We start from the raw sequence: 20339 nt of genomic DNA, 5'->3' as shown, positions 1-20339 counted from the left end.
TGGGGAACGGGCGGATCAGTCCATAGCATCAATGCCTTCCTCTTGCAGGAACTGCTGACACACTCCAGCCACATGAGGTCTAGCATTGTCTTGCATTAGGAGGAACCCAGGGCCAACCGCACCAGCATATGGTCTCACAAGGGGTCTGATGATCTCCTCTCGGTACCTAATGGCAGTCAGGCTACCTCTGGCGAGCACATGGAGGAAATGCACAAAGAAATGCCACCCCACACCATGACTGACCCACCGCCAAACCAGTCATGCAGGAGGATGTTGCAGGCAGCAGAACGTTCTCCACGGTGTCTCCAGACTGTCACGTCTGTCACATGTGCTCAGTGTGAACCTGCTTTCATCTGTGAAGAGCACAGGGCGCCAGTGGCGAATTTGCCAATCTTGGTGTTCTCTGGCAAATGCCAAATGTCCTGCACGGTGTTGGGCTGTAAGCACTTGTGGACGTCGGGCCCTCATACCACTCTCATGGAGTCTGTTTCTGACCGTTTGAGCAGGTCATTTTGCAGGGCTCTGGCAGTGCTCCTCCTGCTCCTCCTTGCACAAAGGCGGATTTAGCGGTCCTGCTGCTGGGTTGTTGCCCTCCTACGGCCTCCTCCACGTCTCCTGATGTACTGGCCTGTCTCCTGGTAGCACCTCCATGCTCTGGACACTACGCTGACAGACACAGCAAACCTTCTTGCCACAGCTCGCATTGATGTGCCATCCTGGAAGAGCTGCACTACCTGAGCCACTTGTGTGGGTTGTAGACTCCGTCTCATGCTACCACTAGAGTGAAAGCACCGCCAGTATTCAAAAGTGACCAAAACATCAGCCAGGAAGCATAGGAACTGAGAAGTGGTCTGTGGTCACCACCTGCAGAACCACTCCTTTATTGGGGGTGTCTTGCTAATTGCGTATAATTCCCACCTGTTGTCTATTCCATTTGCACAACAGCATGTGAAATGTATTGTCAATCAGTGTTGCTTCCTAAGTGGACAGTTTGATTTCACAGAAGTGTGATTGACTTGGAGTTACATTGTGTTGTTTTAAGTGTTCCCTTTATTTTTTTGAGCAGTGTATATATTTGTAATAATCACAATTACAACAATACTGAATGAACACTTTTGTTTTAACTTAATATAATACATAAATAAAAATCAATTTAGTCTCAAATAAATAATGAAACCTGTTCAATTTGGTTTAAATAACGCAAAAACACAGTGTGGGAGAAAAAAGTAAAATATGTGCCATGTAAAAAAGCTAACTTTAAGTTCCTTGCTCAGAACATGAGAACATATGAAAGCTGGTGATTCCTTTTAACATGAGTCTTCAATATACCCAGGTAAGACGTTTTAGGTTGTAGTTATTATAGGAATTATAGGATTATTTCTCTCTACCATTTGTATTTCATATACCTTTGACTATTGGATGTTCTTATAGGCACTATGGTATTGCCAGCCTCATCTCGGAAGTTGATAGGCTTGAAGTCATAAACAGGGCTGTGCTTCAAGAATTGGGAAGAGCTGCTGGCAAACGCAGGAAAGTGCTGTTTGAATGAATGCTTAAGAGCCTGCTGCTGCCTACCACTGCTCAGTCAGACTGCTCTATCAAATATCAAATAATAGACTTAATTATAATATAATAAAACACACAGAAATACGAGCCTTAGGTCATTAATATGGTCAAATCCGGAAACTATAATTTCGAAAACAAAATGTTTATTCTTTCAGTGAAATACAGAACCGTTCTGTATTTTATTGAACGGGTGGTATCCCAAGTCTAAATATTGCTGTTAAATTTTACAACATTCAATGTTATGTCATAATTATGTACAATTCTGGCAAATTAACTACGGTTTTTGTCAGGAAGAAATGGTCTTCACACAGTTCGCAACGAGCCAGGCGGCCCAAACTGCTGCATGTTGCACAGAACGCAAGAGAAGTGACACAATTTCCCTAGTTAATATTGCTTGCTAACATGAATTTCTTTTAAGTAAATATGCAAGTTTAAAAAAATATACTTGTGTATTAATTTTAAGAAAGGCATTGATGTTTATGGTTAGGTACATTTGTGCAACAACAGTGCTTTTTTCGCGAATGTGCTTGTTAAATCAATCATCACCCGTTTGGTGAAGAAGGCTGTGATTCGATGATAAATTAACAGGCACCTCATTGATTATTTGCAACGCAGGACAAACTAGTTAAACTAGTAATATCATCAACCATGCGTAGTTAACTAGTGATTATGTTAAGATTGATTGTTTTTTATAAGATAAGTTTAATGCTAGCTAGCAACTTACCTTGGCTCCTTGCTGCACTCGCGTAACAGGTGGTCAGCCTGCCACGCAGTCTCCTCATGGAGTGCAATGTAATCGGCCATAATCGGTGTCCAAAAATGCAGATTACCGATTGTTATGAAAACTTGAAATCGACCCTAATTAATCGGCCATGCCGAGGCCATGCCATCGCTACTCTGGACGGTTCTGACTTAGAATATGTGGACAACTACAAATACCTAGGTGCCTGGCTAGACTGTAAACTCTCCTTCCAGACTCACATTAAGCATCTCCAATCCAAAATTAAATCTAGAATCGGCTTCCTATTTCGCAACAAAGCATTCTTCACTCATGCTGCTAAACATACCTTCGTAAAATGTTGCATCCTACCGATCCTCGACTTAGGCGATGTCATCTATAAAATAAAGCCCCGCCTTATCTCAGCTCACTGGTCACCATAGCAGCACCCACCCGTAGCACGCGCTCCAGCAGGTATATCTCACTGGTCACCCCCAAAGCCAACACCCCCTTTGGCCGCCTTTCCTTCCAGTTCTCTGCTGCCAATGACTGGAACAAACTGCAAAAATCACTGAAGCTGGAGACTCATATCTCCCTCACTAGCTTTAAGCACCAGCTGTCAGAGCAGCTCACAGATCACTGCACCTGTACATAGCCCATCTGTAAACAGCCCATCCAACTACCTCATCCCCATACTGTATTTATTTATTTATCTTGCTCCTTTGAACCCCAGTATCTCTACTTGCACATTCATCTTCTGCACATCTACCATTCCAGTGTTTAATTTTTATATTGTAATTACTTCGCCACCATGGCCTATTTATTGCCTTACCTCCCTTATCTTACCTCATTTGCACTCACTGTATATAGACGTTTCTTTGTTCTACTGTATTGACTGTATGTTTGTTTATTCCATGTGTAACTCTGTGTTGTTGTATGTGTCGAACTGCTGTGCTTTAGCTTGGCCAGGTCGCAGTTGTAAATGAGAACTTGTTCTCAACTAGCCTACCTGGTTAAATAAAGGTGAAATAAAATAAAAAATAATCTTTCGACCTCTAGACATGGGGGCTAGAATGGGATGAAGGGAAGGATGGCGAGGGGGAGCAGAGACAAGGTTGTGGCCGTGTGCTGGAGCCATGCTCTGTCCTCCTGGGAAGTGTGCGGCCAGCCTGTCCTGTAGTGTCCAGCCTGTGGTGCATGTTGATGCTGGTCAGCCCTGGTTACATCACTGCTTCAGTAAGCAGGACTGGAGTTGCTTTAATGATGGCATCTCAGCTTGACAATGACTCAATACAGCTGTGTGTGCGTGTGCGTGTGTGCGTGCATGCGCGTGCGTGTGTCTCTCTCAGAAGGGGCAGACTGGAACCTGAAATTGGCCCATTTATTTTCTCGAGGCCCCCACACCAGCCCATTTCTTTCCCCATTATTAGCCAGATAATTATCATATTGCGCTAAAAACCCAAGTTAGACAGGCTCACTGTGCTAAAAATGGACCAGTCCATCTGGCATTTCAGGCAGCGGCCCTGGGTGTCAACGCTTGCTGTCCAAGCCTGCAGCCATGGAACATCGTATGAGCGTGTTGAGGAATCCAAAAGGCAGCTGTTCATTACACGTGGTGCTTCAGCACATTAGACGTGGACTGGAACACTGAAGTTAAGCAATGGTTAGGCAACCACTTGGAACAAGTGGCTTGCATCTCCATGTCTGTGTCTGAACACTGTTGCGCCTTCACTTTGCCTCAGAGGTAACATTTAGACTGGCCTGATCGATCTACAGCTTCTAGGTTGTTGTAGCATCAGACCGTGAAGCATGATGAAGACGAGCTCTCCCTGAGTCATGTGCGGTCTAACGACTTCTCCAGGATTAACTCTGTGGGTCTCTGACATATCTAGGCCAGTCACAATTTGTTTGTGTCTCACAGCAAAATGAACAGTCTCAATTGGGACACAATTAAGGCCAAGGCCAGCGAAGCGTGACTGACTGCAGAGATGCATGTTTACTATCTGACTGTAAATCATTGACCTCCACTTGAAAAGGCCCTTTTCACTAAATTTCACTCCCTTTACACCAAGATGAATTGCCCTACTTAACTGGGGAGATTGATTAAATCCGTTACTTCTCGTGGAACATAGCCGTGGCTGTGTTCTCTTTGACGGCTGATACTTTTCCAGTGTTGATAGCCTGCGGAGAAATGTTTAGCTGAAACTCTCTGGTCTTTGAAGTCTTGGCACGTCTTGTCAAACGTATGCCATGAAGATTATAGGAATGCTTTATATTTCAAAGCTTCTCTCACATGCATGCAGCCATGGAGGCAAGCGTGAATATGTAGCAACGAGATGTTTATCTGAACATGTGCCGGTTAACCAAATGAATACTCTGTTAGGGCTCCGAAGAGCGCCAGCTCTGAATAATTTAAAGGCTGTGTAGAGCGGGATCCAATTTTCTTATGCACAAAGAGAAAGTGTGGTCTTATTATGAAGTTCTACTTTACTTACAGTTGAGTGTGCACGCGTTGGTGCTTGTTTAATTTAAAATACGAGTAGGGCTGTAATGGGAAATGATTTGATGAATTATTTTGGGGTATTTGAGTTACTGTGGATATGGATTGATATGTAATAACATGATTGTATGTGGAGGATGAGGGCTGCAGTAGATTGTATGTGGAGGGTGAGGGCTGCAGTAGATTGTATGTGGAGGATGAGGGCTGCAGTAGATTGTATGTGGAGGATGAGGGCTGCAGTAGATTGTAAGTGGAGGATGAGGGCTGCAGTAGATTGTATGTGGAGGATGAGGGCTGCAGTAGATTGTATCTGTGGGGAGATGCAGACCGAAGCATTCCCTTGGGGAAGGGAAAAGGAGTTTACCATGAATGTTTAAGTACCATATTTAATGAAGCCGTTTGGCACCTGTTACTCTATCATTATCTGATGTAACTATGTACTGATGATCTTACCTTTGACCTGTATCAAATGTCTGCCAAGTGTTGAATGTTGTGTAAAGTCCAGACAGGATTCGAGCACACACTGATAATGGATCTGTGACACTGTGTGATTCTGTAGCATCCGATGTTGTGACTTCCTACAAGCCCCCTGGTGTTTACCGAGCATTGGGTGCTGTGTGATTCATATAGTTAGACATTTTCTCTGCTCCTATTCTGGAGGCGTCTCCCTGATGCAACTTGTAATAAACCGGATTGATTTGTAATTGATTTGATCAATGTCCGCTCTCCTTTTTGATCACCTGGAAATCCCTGTTACAAGGACCTATGAAGTATCTGTGTGATGGAGAGAAGTAGTAGACCTTATGATCTATTTATATAGACAGAAACTGCAGCGGAAATGCAGAACTGATGTGGTATGAACATCCTTATAGAGGCCAAATATACACCGGTGGAAAGTTTCAAACCACAGTCCTTTACAGTCCTTGGAGAGGACAGTGAATAACAACACAACAATTCAATGGAATGTGCTGAATAAATAGACTAATGCCTCCTCTCCCTATCCTCCCTAATAAACCATCTATCTCTCCCTCTTCCCTCCAGTTATCAGTTTCCTGAGAGGCCCAGCTTTGAAAGGTGTCTGAGAAATGATGCTCTAGTCTTGATGTTGGCTGGACAGTTCTTTTTTTAAAACATTTTTTTTACACCATCACTGTGCAGCTGAACATGAAGGGTAAAGATGGGATGAGTAAACTGAAAAGAATAGAATGATGGATAACGGTGGCAGCAGGACTGAACTGGTGATGGGGGAGAGGAGTAGGCAGAGGAGAGATGGATTAAGGAGAAGGGCTGGGTTGCCAATCATTTATAGTGGAGCAGGTGTACAGCAGTAGGCCTGCTGTGAGAAGTCTCTCTGTTGGAATTCTGTTCATCTGCAGTATACAGTAGGAACAGAACACTATTAAATACTAATACATGTACTTATATATTTATTGTCATGCCGTGTGTGTAGGTGGCAGGGAAGTCAGGCGCAGGAGAATCAAACTTGGTATAATGGAGTAGTTTAATAGCGTAAAACAAAAACTTCAAAACCAAAGTACATAATAAAAATAAACGTGGGTACAAGAACCTGTCGCGCACCAATCCATAAACCAAGAGCATAACAAAAACAATCTCTGACAAGGACATGAGGGGAAACAGAGGGTTAAATACACAACAAGACAAAACCAATGGAAAATGAAACAGTGGATCAATGATGGCTGGAAGACCGGTGACGTCGACCACCGAGCACCGTCCGAACAAGGAGAGGCATCGACTTCGGCAGAAGTCGTGACATTTATACAGTGCATTTGAAAAGTATTCAGATCCCTTGACTTTTTCCACATTTTGTTACGTTAAAGCCTTATTCTAATATGTATTAAACCCCCCCCCCCCCATCCATCTATACACAATACCCCAAAATGACAAAGCAAAAACAGATTTTTTGAACATTTTGCAAATGTATTAAAAATAAAAAACTGATATCACATTTACATAAGTATTCAGACCCTTTACTCAGTACTTTGTTGAAGCACCTTTGGGGATATATTTGGGGAGTTTCTCCCATTCTTCTCTGCAGATCTTCTCCAGCTCTGTCAGGTTGGATGGGGAGCGTTGCTGCACAGCCCTTTTCAGGTCTCTCCAGATATGTTCTATCAGGTTCATGTCCGGGCTGTGGCTGGGCCACTCAAGGACATTTGTTCTGAAACCACTCCTGTGCTGTCTTGGCTGTGTGCTTAGGGTCATTGTCCTGTTGGAAGGTGAACCTTCGCCCCAGTCTGAGGTCCTGAGCACTCTGGAGCAGGTTTTCATCAAGGATCACTCTGTACTTTGCTCCATTCGTCTTTCCCTCGATCCTGACTGGTCTTCCAGTCCCTGTCGCTGAAAAACATCCCCACAGCATAATGCTGCCACTACCATGCTTCACCGTAGGGATGGTGTCAGGTTTCCTCCAGATGTGACGCTTGGCATTCAGTCCAAAGAGTTCAATCTTAGTTTCATCAGAACAGAGAATCTTGTTTCTCATGGACTGAGAGTCTTTAGGTGCCTTTTAGCAAACTCCAAGCGGGATGTCAATGTGCCTTTTACTGAGGAGTGGCTTCCTTCTGGCCACTGTACCATAAAGGCCTTGGTGGAGTGCTGCTGAGATGGTTGTCCTTCTGGAAGGTTCTCCAATCTCCACAGAGGAACTCTAGAGCTCTGTCAGAGTGACCATCAAGTTCTTGGTCACCTCCCTGACCAAGGCCCTTCTCCTCCGAACGCTCAGTTTGGCTGTGCGGCCACCCTAAGAAGAGTTTTGGTGGTTCCAAACATCTTCCATTTAAGAATGATGGCGGCCACTGTGTTCTTGGGGACCTTCAATGTTACAGACATGTTTTGGTACCCTTCCCCAGATCAGTGCCTCGACACAATCCTGTCTCTGAGCTCTACGGACAATTTGTTCGACCTCATGGCTTGGTTTTTGCTCTGACATGCACTGTCAACTGTGGGACCTTATATAGATAGGTGTGTGCCTTTCCAAATCATGTCCAATCAATGGAATTTACCACAGGTGGACTCCAATCAAGTTGTAGAAATATCTTAAGGATGATCAATGGAAACAGGATGCACCTGAGCTCAATTTTAAAGCTCTCATAGCAAAGGGACTGAATACTTATGCAAATAAGGTATTTCTGTTTTTATTTTAAATACATTTGAAAACATCCCTAAAAACCTTTTTTTTGATTTAACATGGGGTATTGTGTGTAGATTGATGAGGGAAAAATGTATTTAATCCATTTTAGAATAAGGCAGTAACGTAACATTTTTGGGAAAAAGGGAAGGGGTCTGAATACTTTACGAATGCATTGTTAGTGTGCCACTAAATAGCCTCTGTATCTGCCAGTCTGCAGACTAGTCCTGTTGCCTTCCTTATGAATAGCCTGCTATCTCGGAGGGATTCCTGCTGAAGTCAATTAAAGACAGCGATAGATGCACAAAGAACATTGTGCTGTACAGTATTATGCTTCACTGCAGTATTACTTCTATGAACTGAGTCAGCCGTTGGACGTTATCGTCTGGTGAAAAGTCCTTTCTCCAGAGGTGATTCCTTCTGCATCAGACTAAGTGGACAACACTGGATGCACACAGGGTGTTCCTGGGAGTGGGGCATGTTTTCTCAGCATGGAGTCTGCTTGTTGGGGTTAGTGGGGAAAGAATGATGCAGAGTGATTGTAAGTCTTGTGAACAACATGCCAAACCATTTTGTGAAAGAGAGGCCCCGGTTTAATTCCCAGGCATTCAAACTCATGACTCGTCCATACAGTGAAGTGATAGACATAGGTTAGCATGTGGTTGGATCCAACACTCTATGTGCACGACCTGCCCATCCATGTCATGAGAAGGTCTGTGAATGGGTTGTGTGATCACCACAAGGCAGAGGTTGTTTAGTTCGTGCTGAGTTGGCATTTGGAAGGCTAATCAAATTACCATAGAAGGTAATGAGATGTTGTTGTCTAAAAATATGGAATATCTTGGCTTGCAGATCCTTGTGTAGTAGGGTCTTGAGGTATACCACATACTGCTCCATAGGTCATGATCACTTCATTAAAGTTTGTTTTCTTTGGGGTGACTCAATGTGTTCCTCACTTAAATTAGGTCAGAGGAATCTCTAGTCACATGAGATCTTGTTTGAATTTTTCTCTGCTGTGACTTATTCGTAAGTTGCTTGCAGCCAAGGAGTCAGTGTATATCTACCTTCACTTCCTCCCAAACTAGTCAGACTACTTTAACTGAACAATAGTTCAGTTGGTATTTTGTTTTTGGCAGATCAGTAATGTTTTATCCTCCTTACTGTAAAACGTTGGAATGATATTTAACCTCTACAGGAAATGCACACACACTCGTGCACACACACACACGTGCACACACACACACACACACACGTGCACACACACTCGTGCACACACACACACACACACACGTGCACACACATTCGTGCACACACACTTGTGCACACACACTCGTGCACACACACTCGTGCACACACACTCGTGCACACACAGATACAGTAAATCACCTTCCCTAGACACGCTATTGGTGGGTTTGGGGCAAAGTCTTGAGTTGATGCTTTACTAGTACCCACAGAGCAGAGAGGAGCTTAGGGTATTAGCGCTAGCTACAGGGGGTTTCTGTCAATTGCTATGACTGACAGATTAGAGAGGAAAAGTGGATTTATAAGAAAAGGATTAGCTTTGCAGCTATGGCAACACAAACAAGAAGTCTAAGCTTCCGATTTGTACTGTACCTTATCGTAACAGAGGCCGGATGAGGGAACTGTTTTGGAGTCTATCTGTTACTAAGTGACCCGTTTGGGCTAAAATATGCACAGAGAGTAAAGGGGTAATACTTGTATGTTCTCTCTGGCAGCAGTCTACGATGTTTTGGTTGACCTCAGAACAGAACATTCAGAATGGGTAGGGAGGGATGTTTTAAAACAAAGCTGGATGTTACTGAGAGAACCAATAGATACCAATAGGAAAACAAGAGGTTCAGCCTTGTTACCCACCCACTCACAGACGGACCCACACACACAGACAGACCCACACACACAGACAGACCCACCCACTCACAGACGGACCCACACACACAGACAGACCCACACACACAGACAGACCCACACACTCACAGACGGACCCACACACACAGACAGACCCACACACTCACAGACAGACCCACACACACAGACCCACACACTCACAGACAGACCCACACACACAGACAGACCCACACACACAGACAGACACAACCATACGTCATGACCTTTCTGTGTTTTCGCCGAAATTAGTCCTTTTGATGTTAGGAACATCTTATCCACAAGACAGTTTGGCGAGTTTCCATAGTCAGTCACAAGGACCTTTGGTGGCCTTGTTTGTTATTACGCCTAGTTGCTATTTTCCATGCTGACTCAACAGCTGATTTGGTTTATTCCTGTCAATGTTTGAGCTGAAGGTTTTGTGTGTCTCTTGTTTTTAAAAACAGCATTTTATGAGGAGAAGTGCTTACATTGTAGTTATATAGATATAGTCATTTCTTGGCTGAAGAGCCCATCGTTAATTTCCTGCAAGAGGAAAGAGTTCTCTTGAGGTGTACAGATCATGGATTTGGCCTAGTATGGGCATTGGCCAGCTGCCAGTAGGGGCAGGGGTTCAACCCCTATGGCCAGACATGGCCCACATAATATTTTATGGTGACAGAGAACTTGGCTGGCGGCAGAGTGTCATGGCCTCTTCAGGTGCCCGTCTGGCAGGCTGTCACTCTACTCGTTGCCCAGGCCCTGCTAGAGACCCAGTCATGAAGTATGTCTGGTAGGGTCTCATCCCATCTGTTGTGCAGGTGATTCTGGAGGAGACCCAGTGAAGGTCTGGTTCTGTGGCCGATCTCAGTGCATATCTGACATGTTGTCTCTCTACCCATTGCCCAGGCTCAGCTGGAGGCCCAGAGAGCCACCCAGGACTTCCAGAGGGCCACGGAGGTGCTGCGTGCGGCCAAGGAGACCATCGCCCTGGCAGAGCAGAGGCTCCTGGAGGAGGACACCAGGCAGTTTGACTCAGCCTGGCAGGAGATGCTCAACCATGCCACCCAGAGGGTGAGTACCGTACTGCATGGAGAGGGAGGAGGGAATGGGGTGCTGCGAATTGCATTAGTGCAACATGACTGTCTGTCAAACCTGCAATTGACACCTGAATGTTACTATTCAAAGGTTAAAGGCATAATGTGGATGGAAATTGGTGCTTCGCAAGTTAGGAAGTCACGTTGTCACATTTCTGTGTAGCTGCCAGACTGAGTTCTGATTGGCTGTTGCAGGTGATGGAGGCGGAGCATACAAAGACGCGGAGTGAGCTGGTGCACAAGGAGACAGCAGCCAAGTACACGGCAGCCATGGGCCGCATGAAACAGCTGGAGAAGAAACTCAAACGCACCATCAACAAGTCCAAGTGAGTCCCATATGACTGTGTTGCGACCCAAACTCAACCGCACCATAGTTAAAAGACTGAGAAGTCAAAGTGAACCTGATACGACCACTGCGTCAATTACCGAATGGTCTGCGACTCACACATTCACACACCCATGTTTATTTGTCAACAGTGACCTTTTCCAAGACATTGATCTTTAACGACGTAGATTTTTCAGTAGCTTGAAAAAGGTCAATGAACAAAACAAATGAATATAAATGTGCAAAAGGTAAATGTGCGCGCAACAGTGGAGGCTGTTGAGGGGAGGACGGCTCATAATAATGTCTGGAGAGAAACTAATGGAATGGCACCATGCTTTTAATGTATTTTATCCCATTCCACTGAATCTGCTCCAGATATTAACACGAGCCTGTCCTCCCCAATTAAGGTGCCACCAACCTCCTGTGGGTTGAGGGAGTCATTTCCGACCTTTATTGATGAAGTAGTGGCTGTTTTTATTCCGAGCACCACAAAGAGAGACAATGCGGCGGTGTGCTGGTTAGTATATGCTGTCAGGTTTTTACAAAACTCTATAGACTGGAGGCCTGTTTTGGGGAGGGAGTGTAAGGTGTAGAGTAGGGGGGCTCTAATGTTTCCCCGCCTTAACTTGAGAGACTGAGGCTGTTGTGAATCCATACAGCCTTAAAAAGCTCCCTCGTCTCCTTTCCGTCATGACCACAGATTATGTACTTGATATGTGTAAACAGTATGGTTGAAACCTAGCCGGTCCTCTTACCTATTAAGTGTCATGAAGATGAGATGAGAAAATAGTCCGTTTTAGAGTGTTGGGACTGAGCCTGTCAGTGTTGCCTCAGCTCTGTCTAATCCTTTCTCCACAGTCAGCTCATCTAATGTGATAGCTCTATATCGCACCCCGTTGCCTTGGTGATATGCACAGAGCTATTCCGAGTTGTTGTCATTGCCTCTAATCTTTCTCCTTCCCTCTTTTTCCCCTCCTTCCTCCCACAGACCTTACTTTGAGTTGAAGGCAAAGTACTACCTACAGCTTGAGGTATGTGTGCACTACACTACACTGTAATTTGCCTGCCTTTATCAGCCTTTTTAAAGGTATTTTAGATTTAAGGAGTCTTACTGTCTTATTATTGTGGACTCTGCTCTGTGGTTAGATCTTTACTAATGTGACTTAGGTCAATAAACTTTGACCTTGAACATATTGCCATGTCATCTCAGGTCTGAACCATTTATGGCAATGATGGTTTCATCTTCTGCCTTTGCGTGTGTGTGTGTACTTAACTGTGTATAGCAAGCTAATGCTAACAATGACTCCCTTTCTGTCCGTCTGTAGCACCTAAAGAAGAACGTGGATGAGTTGCAGGCCAAGCTGAGCCAGGCCAAAGAAGGGTACAAGACAGCTCTGAGAAACCTCGAGATGATCTCAGACGAGATCCACGAACGCCGACGCAACTCAGCCATGGGCCCCCGGGGGCGGGGCGTGGGCGCCGATGGCGACAGTGTCGCCGTGGATGACATTGCCAGCTTCAAGATGGAGTCGGATGGCATCTCCAGTGAGTACACTTACAGTGCATGATGTTCTGGTCATTTCATTTCTGCGCTTGAAAACTGCAGAAAAGCTGTCCTACATAGTGAGGCTAAACAGCCAGCCGCGCCTACTTTTCACTAGTAGTTGGGTACGGCACATAAACACCCTGTTGACTCTCCTTCTGACTTGTTCTTCAAAACCTTCGTAGGAATTCCTAGAAAACGCTGTTATTGGCATTGTGCAGGGAGGTCTTGATGTTTTCTAAGAAAAGTCATGAAGATGGTGTCCGGCTCCTGAGAGGGTTGCCTGTTTTCTTGGAATGTTTTCCTATAATTTTTTCCTAGACTTGGAACCTTAAAGGCGCAGACTGTTTGGAGTTGACTTTATTGCCCTGCGCTGGTGTATAAATACTGTACAATACATTCTAAATGTGTTCTTTCAAAGAAGTCTGTTCATTCAATTTTCTTTAATAAGAAATTCCAGATTTTTAAAATGCCTGTATTTACTTTGCAGAAGATCCCATGATATGACAACTTAACAACGGTCATTGGACACACAGTGCTTAATTTGCTTCATCCCGAATCAGTTAAGTGCTGAAGATACACACTGTGATGAGATTGAGGCTCAACTGTAGTCAGATGAAAAAGAGTAGATGTTCAGAGCAGTGCGTGTCACTCACTGATCCACTTTCTAGTGTCCTGCATTATGGGCTGCGGGATGATGTTTCCATGGCAACCTCAGAGCCCTACTGCTGTCTGACCCACTCTGCCGCCATTGGCTAAGGTTATTGCTGTTGCACGTTAACCCACATAAACAGCAATATGCTATAGTTGATGATTTGTCTTTTAGTAGATGTATTTTTTTATTTCACCTTTATTTAACCAGGTAGTCCAGTTGAGAACAAGTTCTCATTTGCAACTGCGACCTGGCCAAGATAAAGCAAAGCAGTGTGACACAGACAACAACACAGAGTTACACATGGAGTAAACAATAAACAAGCCAATAACACAATAAACAAATCAATGACACAGTAGAAAAAAAAGTCTATATACATTGTGTGCAAAAGGCATGAGGAGGTAAGGCAATAAATAGGCCATAGCAGCGAATAGTTACAATTTAGCAGATTAACACTAGAGTGATAAATGAGCAGTGTGTCTTTACTACCTACATATAAAGTATGTCTGTACTACCTACATATAAAGTATGTCTGTACTACCTACATATAAAGTGTCTGTACTACCTACATATAAAGTGTCTGTACTACCTACATATAAAGTATGTCTGTACTACCTACATATAAAGTATGTCTGTACTACCTACATATAAAGTATGTCTGTACTACCTACATATAAAGTATGTCTGTACTACCTACATATAAAGTATGTCTGTACTACCTACATATAAAGTATGTCTGTACTACCTACATATAAAGTGTCTGTACTACCTACATATAAAGTATGTCTGTACTACCTACATATAAAGTGTCTGTACTACCTACATATAAAGTATGTCTGTACTACCTACATATAAAGTATGTCTGTACTACCTACATATAAAGTGTCTGTACTACCTACATATAAAGTATGTCTGTACTACCTACATATAAAGTATGTCTGTACTACCTACATATAAAGTATGTCTGTACTACCTACATATAAAGTGTCTGTACTACCTACATATAAAGTGTCTGTACTACCTACATATAAAGTATGTCTGTACTACCTACATATAAAGTATGTCTGTACTACCTACATATAAAGTATGTCTGTACTACCTACATATAAAGCATGTCTGTACTACCTACATATAAAGTGTCTGTACTACCTACATATAAAGTATGTCTGTACTACCTACATATAAAGTATGTCTGTACTACCTACATATAAAGTATGTCTGTACTACCTACATATAAAGTATGTCTGTACTACCTACATATAAAGTGTCTGTACTACCTACATATAAAGTGTCTGTACTACCTACATATAAAGTATGTCTGTACTACCTACATATAAAGTATGTCTGTACTACCTACATATAAAGTATGTCTGTAATACCTACATATAAAGTATGTCTGTACTACCTACATATAAAGTATGCCTGTACTACCTACATATAAAGTATGTCTGTACTACCTACATATAAAGTGTCTGTACTACCTACATATAAAGTATGTCTGTACTACCTACATATAAAGTGTCTGTACTACCTACATATAAAGTATGTCTGTACTACCTACATATAAAGTGTCTGTACTACCTACATATAAAGTATGTCTGTACTACCTACATATAAAGTATGTCTGTACTACCTACATATAAAGTGTCTGTACTACCTACATATAAAGTGTCTGTACTACCTACATATAAAGTGTCTGTACTACCTACATATAAAGTATGTCTGTACTACCTACATATAAAGTATGTCTGTACTACCTACATATAAAGTATGTCTGTACTACCTAAATATAAAGTATGTCTGTACTACCTACATATAAAGTGTCTGTACTACCTACATATAAAGTATGTCTGTACTACCTACATATAAAGTATGTCTGTACTACCTACATATAAAGTATGTCTGTACTACCTACATATAAAGTATGTCTGTACTACCTACATATAAAGTGTCTGTACTACCTACATATAAAGTGTCTGTACTACCTACATATAAAGTATGTCTGTACTACCTACATATAAAGTATGTTTGTACTACCTACATATAAAGTATGTCTGTACTACCTACATATAAAGTATGTCTGTACTACCTACATATAAAGTATGTCTGTACTACCTACATATAAAGTATGTCTGTACTACCTACATATAAAGTGTCTGTACTACCTACATATAAAGTGTCTGTACTACCTACATATAAAGTATGTCTGTACTACCTACATATAAAGTATGTCTGTACTACCTACATATAAAGTATGTCTGTACTACCTACATATAAAGTGTCTGTACTACCTACATATAAAGTGTCTGTACTACCTACATATAAAGTATGTCTGTACTACCTACATATAAAGTATGTCTGTACTACCTACATATAAAGTATGTCTGTACTACCTACATATAAAGTATGTCTGTACTACCTACATATAAATTGTCTGTACTACCTACATATAAAGTATGTCTGTACCACCTACATATAAAGTGTCTGTACTACCTACATATAAAGTATGTCTGTACTACCTACATATAAAGTGTCTGTACTACCTACATATAAAGTATGTCTGTACTACCTACATATAAAGTATGTCTGTACTACCTACATATAAAGTATGTCTGTACTACCTACATATAAAGTGTCTGTACTACCTACATATAAAGTGTGTCTGTACTACCTACATATAAAGTATGTCTGTACTACCTACATATAAAGTATGTCTGTACTACCTACATATAAAGTATGTCTGTACTACCTACATATAAATTGTCTGTACTACCTACATATAAAGTATGTCTGTACCACCTACATATAAAGTGTCTGTACTACCTACATATAAAGTATGTCTGTACTACCTACATATAAAGTGTCTGTACTACCTACATATAAAGTATGTCTGTACTACCTACATATAAAGTATGTCTGTACTACCTACATATAAAGTATGTCTGTACTACCTACATATAAAGTGTCTGTACTACCTACATATAAAGTGTGTCTGTACTACCTACATATAAAGTATGTCTGTACTACCTACATATAAAGTATGTCTGTACTACCTACATATAAAGTATGTCTGTACTACCTACATGTAAAGTATGTCTGTACTACCTACATATAAAGTATGTCTGTACTACCTACATGTAAAGTATGTCTGTACTACCTACATATAAAGTATGTCTGTACTACCTACATATAAAGTGTCTGTTTCAAACTGTCCGATGGCAGTAAACATAGTTCAAGGTCATTAAAACATTCCTTCATTCGCCATCCATGTTGGAATTTGAGGACTTTGACCCCAACACAGAAAATGGATCTCATATTAGTCTTGAAGTACTGTGTCTTTACACTCTCTCTTTCAGTGTAAAGTATGGCTGCAGTATTTCAAGAAGTCTCTCTCCCCCTTCTGCCCACCGTCTGTCTCCCTCGTTTTCTTTTTCTTCCTACTCCCTTTCTCTATACTCTATACTCACTGTGTGTATTTTTTTATTTAGTGGATGCCACATTGATGCTCCGCATGTGCACTCCTCAGTTGTACAGTAAAGGCTTGTTACATCTCAACCACTCTTCCCCTCGGTCTCTGCAGTGACGTCCGAGTCGTTTGAGGATGAGACCTGCAGCAGTGCCATGTCAGAGGAGGACTCAGAGACCCGCTCCACCTGCAGCCTGGTCTCCTCCTCCCACTCCCCAAACAGCCCCCAGGACCTGCCCTCGCCCTGCCCCTCCTCTTCCCCTACTCCCTCCTCACGCCCCTGCAGTCTGGACCTTCCCAGCCCAGTCTCGCTGTCTGACTTTGGCCTTATTTCGCCGGTCCTGGGACCACGCAGCGAGTGTAGCGGGGCGTCATCACCTGAGTGTGACCTGGAGAGAGGTGTGTGTGTGCGCGCGGCCAAAAAAGTAAAAAAGGAGAGCTGGGTTTAGAGAGTGTGTGTGCATACTGTATGAGGTAGTGTGTACATATGCAGACAGGTGAAAAAGAAGAGAGATTGATGGTGTGTGTTTATTTTCAGTAAGACATATCGTCTTCTGTTTCCTGTCTGACTTGCACCTGAGCCAGAGGAGAGACCTATTAGTCATAGTGACAGCTTGCCTAGTGCTTAGACCAGAGCAGGTGCAGCGGCACAGGTTAGCAGTACTGCTGGGGGATAAATCCTAATCTCCACTGGGTCCCTAAGAGCCTGCGGAAAGTTTTGGACCAGTGAGAAAGGGTAACACAGTGGGGGGTGGGGGGCGGACTCCCAATATACTTTATCTATCTCGATCACCAGGCTCACACAGCATACCTCTATGTGTGTTTCAGGTGACCGAGCAGAGGGAGCGGAGGGTGAGCTGGACAATACTGTAAACAACAACAGCACCACCGTCCCAAACACCAACAAGACCACGGGCCTGGAGGTCCGCCTCAGCTTCCTGTCTCTTCGATGCTCGCGCAACGTCAGCTCCAAGAACACCAAGCGCGAACGTCAAAGCCGTTCCCAGACCCCCACCCAAACTGTGGTCCTGATCAACGGGGTGTGAAGAGGAAAGCTAATCCACAAGCTAACCCCATCACTGGCTTTGTGTGCCAACATGCTGTATTACCAGTAACCACACACACACACATTCCATACTACCCCATGAACTAATTAACTAATACTGGCTAAGTGAATAAAAAGTGGCTCAATATGAGACACTATGAACTAAATGGTCAGTGTATATACAGTTCCTATGGATCATGATGATGAAGAGACTTAAGACCCAACCCAGGGTTGGTGATGTCATGAAACCACCACTTCCTATAGAAAGGACCTTTCAACTTTTGACATCCCACCCATAGCTTCCTCAGTCAGATTGGCTTCCCATAATTCCCTACTGAACTCCACACACATTAAGGACCGTGCTGGCTAACACCCTATGGGTGGGGGCCCATGGTATATGAGGGGAAATGGGATAAACAGTGTTGTTTTTACTGTGATATTCTCCCTGAGAGGGAGCTGCACTTCCAGACAAGATGTGATTCTGTTGTTCGTAAATGAAAGAATGCACTCCTAGCTTCGACTATTAGAAATGGGGATTATTTATAAAACTTGATGCCACCTGTTTTACCAATACAGAAAATAGTAAAATACACAACATTGACAGCAATCTGTGTTATGCTTTTGTAAACGAAGAGCATGCATCAGGCCAGGATTTAAAGTCAGGATTTATAAAAAGGAACAAGTACATTTACGGAGTTCAAGTTTTGTGAATAACTCTCATGACTTGTAATATTACTCTGCTATATCCTCTCACAGATAGTTGATTTTTGAATACTCTCACCATTATGTAATCCTGTGTACGGCATAGAGCCTATGGCAACTGCTTCATGTTACCATGGAGACCAAACACACACTACCAGCCCCTGGCTGGCATCTCTTCGGACAGCCCGTGCATTTGTTCAATAGGGGTCTTCAGAATTGGACTTAAAAGAACTGTATTCTAATGCTCAACTCACTTCCCAGTGATCTGTGAATCCATCTCGCCGACAGTACACATAAAGCTGGACTTGGAATCGATTCCAAGAGTAGAATAATTGTGTGGGGTGAGGCTACAGTAGATATACCCTCCCCTCCTCTCTTCCTCCTGGCTCCCTCCATCCTGTGGTTCATCGGCACCACACTGATGTGGTGCCAGGGAAATGGGCCCCCAGACACTCAACCATCTAGTTCTCCTTCCATCCATCTCCCTGTCATGGCATCCCCAATGGCCGCGTACTGAGGGACAACGTCCACCCACGGACGGTAACACTAAAGAACTGAGCAATAGCGCAAGGACAGAACTTTAGATAACAACATCTGCCCATGGACACTATCACATAGAGTTCCCTGTAACGGAATGAAAATGGCCAGCCAGGTAATTCTCAGAATCTGAGGATGGTTTTTGTCTTGGACCAATATTGAGGAGAAAGTGAAACTGGATGACAATGAAACTGATGATGGTGAAGAATGACGAGGTCTTTTGTGGAAACTGACAGAATAGTTGATAGTGTTGGTTTCTGGTGGACAGTATCAGCTCCTGTAAGTTGTAGATCCATATTGGCTAAAGTGGCACACAGTAGACTGTCAGATGTTAGAGGTCTCGTCGTCTGTCTCAAATAGTGTTCAATTGGCTTCCTCTCCTGGTCTCCTTATGCTCCATGGCCACATGGGAAAGGTATTTGGTCACTGAGTTATGAGAAAAGCAAGCTATTGCACAAGCGTATGCAGTCTATTTGTTATTGTGAACGCTCCAGTCTATGTATGTACTGTACGTGTACAAATGTAATGTAATATATCGATGTTTATCTGTCACCCTCCGCTGTGGAATATAAGGATATGACCATGAACAGTCCCTGTCATAGCCGTTTTCTTCCATTATGTTAGAGTAACTTTCCATTGTGTCTTCACAGTTTAATGTGCCTGTTTTCTGAAAATAATCCATTAAAAGGGTTGTTCACTGCAGTAAGCCTTTGTTCATTTCTTAAGATCTAACTGCAATGTAGATCAACTAACGTTGTGTCTTCCCCCCCCAGCCTGAAATTCTTTGGTCAACCAAACTCAAGATCTTATTTGGTAAATGACCCAAATCCCAGGCAGAGATTTTAAAAAGTTATTCTATAAAAACATGTAAAATAATTGTATATGTCTGTCAGAACCCTATGCAGTAATTGACTAGCCTGTAGCCATTCTGACTAACTGGGCTATACTGACATTTTCTTGGTCTAATCGCTGCAGATAAGTCTATTGCAACAACAACAAAAACAATCAGATCATTGTTTTCTTGCGGGGTTGTTTACACCACCCTGGCTCCTCATTGGCAAACCTTAACATGCTTAACCACATTAGAAAAGTACCACTTATCTGTGCTGGGATTCCCCATTGACGTATAAGCCGTGTGCTGCAGATTGTAGGGCGACAG

The 20339-nt window shown here is 42.9% G+C and overlaps 1 protein-coding gene across 2 annotated transcripts in view; it reads left to right on the top strand.

The window, feature by feature from the left end:
• LOC139364785 (SH3 domain-binding protein 5-like) overlaps window positions 1–19882 on the top strand; it is a 40241-nt gene extending 20359 nt beyond the window's left edge. The window contains exons 4-9 of one of the 2 annotated variants that reach the window (XM_071101863.1): window positions 10723–10887; window positions 11106–11236; window positions 12224–12266; window positions 12561–12780; window positions 17011–17295; window positions 17725–19882. In XM_071101863.1, the coding sequence (XP_070957964.1) occupies window positions 10723–10887; window positions 11106–11236; window positions 12224–12266; window positions 12561–12780; window positions 17011–17295; window positions 17725–17942 (1062 nt within the window). In that variant the 3' untranslated portion in view covers window positions 17943–19882. The remainder of the gene's footprint in view (window positions 1–10722; window positions 10888–11105; window positions 11237–12223; window positions 12267–12560; window positions 12781–17010; window positions 17296–17724) is intronic. The other variant, XM_071101873.1, reaches the window with a different exon arrangement.
• Window positions 19883–20339: the final 457 nt, after the last annotated feature.

Source organism: Oncorhynchus clarkii, chromosome 2 (genome assembly GCF_045791955.1).
Source record: "Oncorhynchus clarkii lewisi isolate Uvic-CL-2024 chromosome 2, UVic_Ocla_1.0, whole genome shotgun sequence".
Taxonomy (NCBI): Eukaryota; Metazoa; Chordata; class Actinopteri; order Salmoniformes; family Salmonidae; genus Oncorhynchus; species Oncorhynchus clarkii.
Note: the sequence above shows the minus strand (reverse complement) of the source record. Positions and strands in the feature narration are given on the sequence as shown.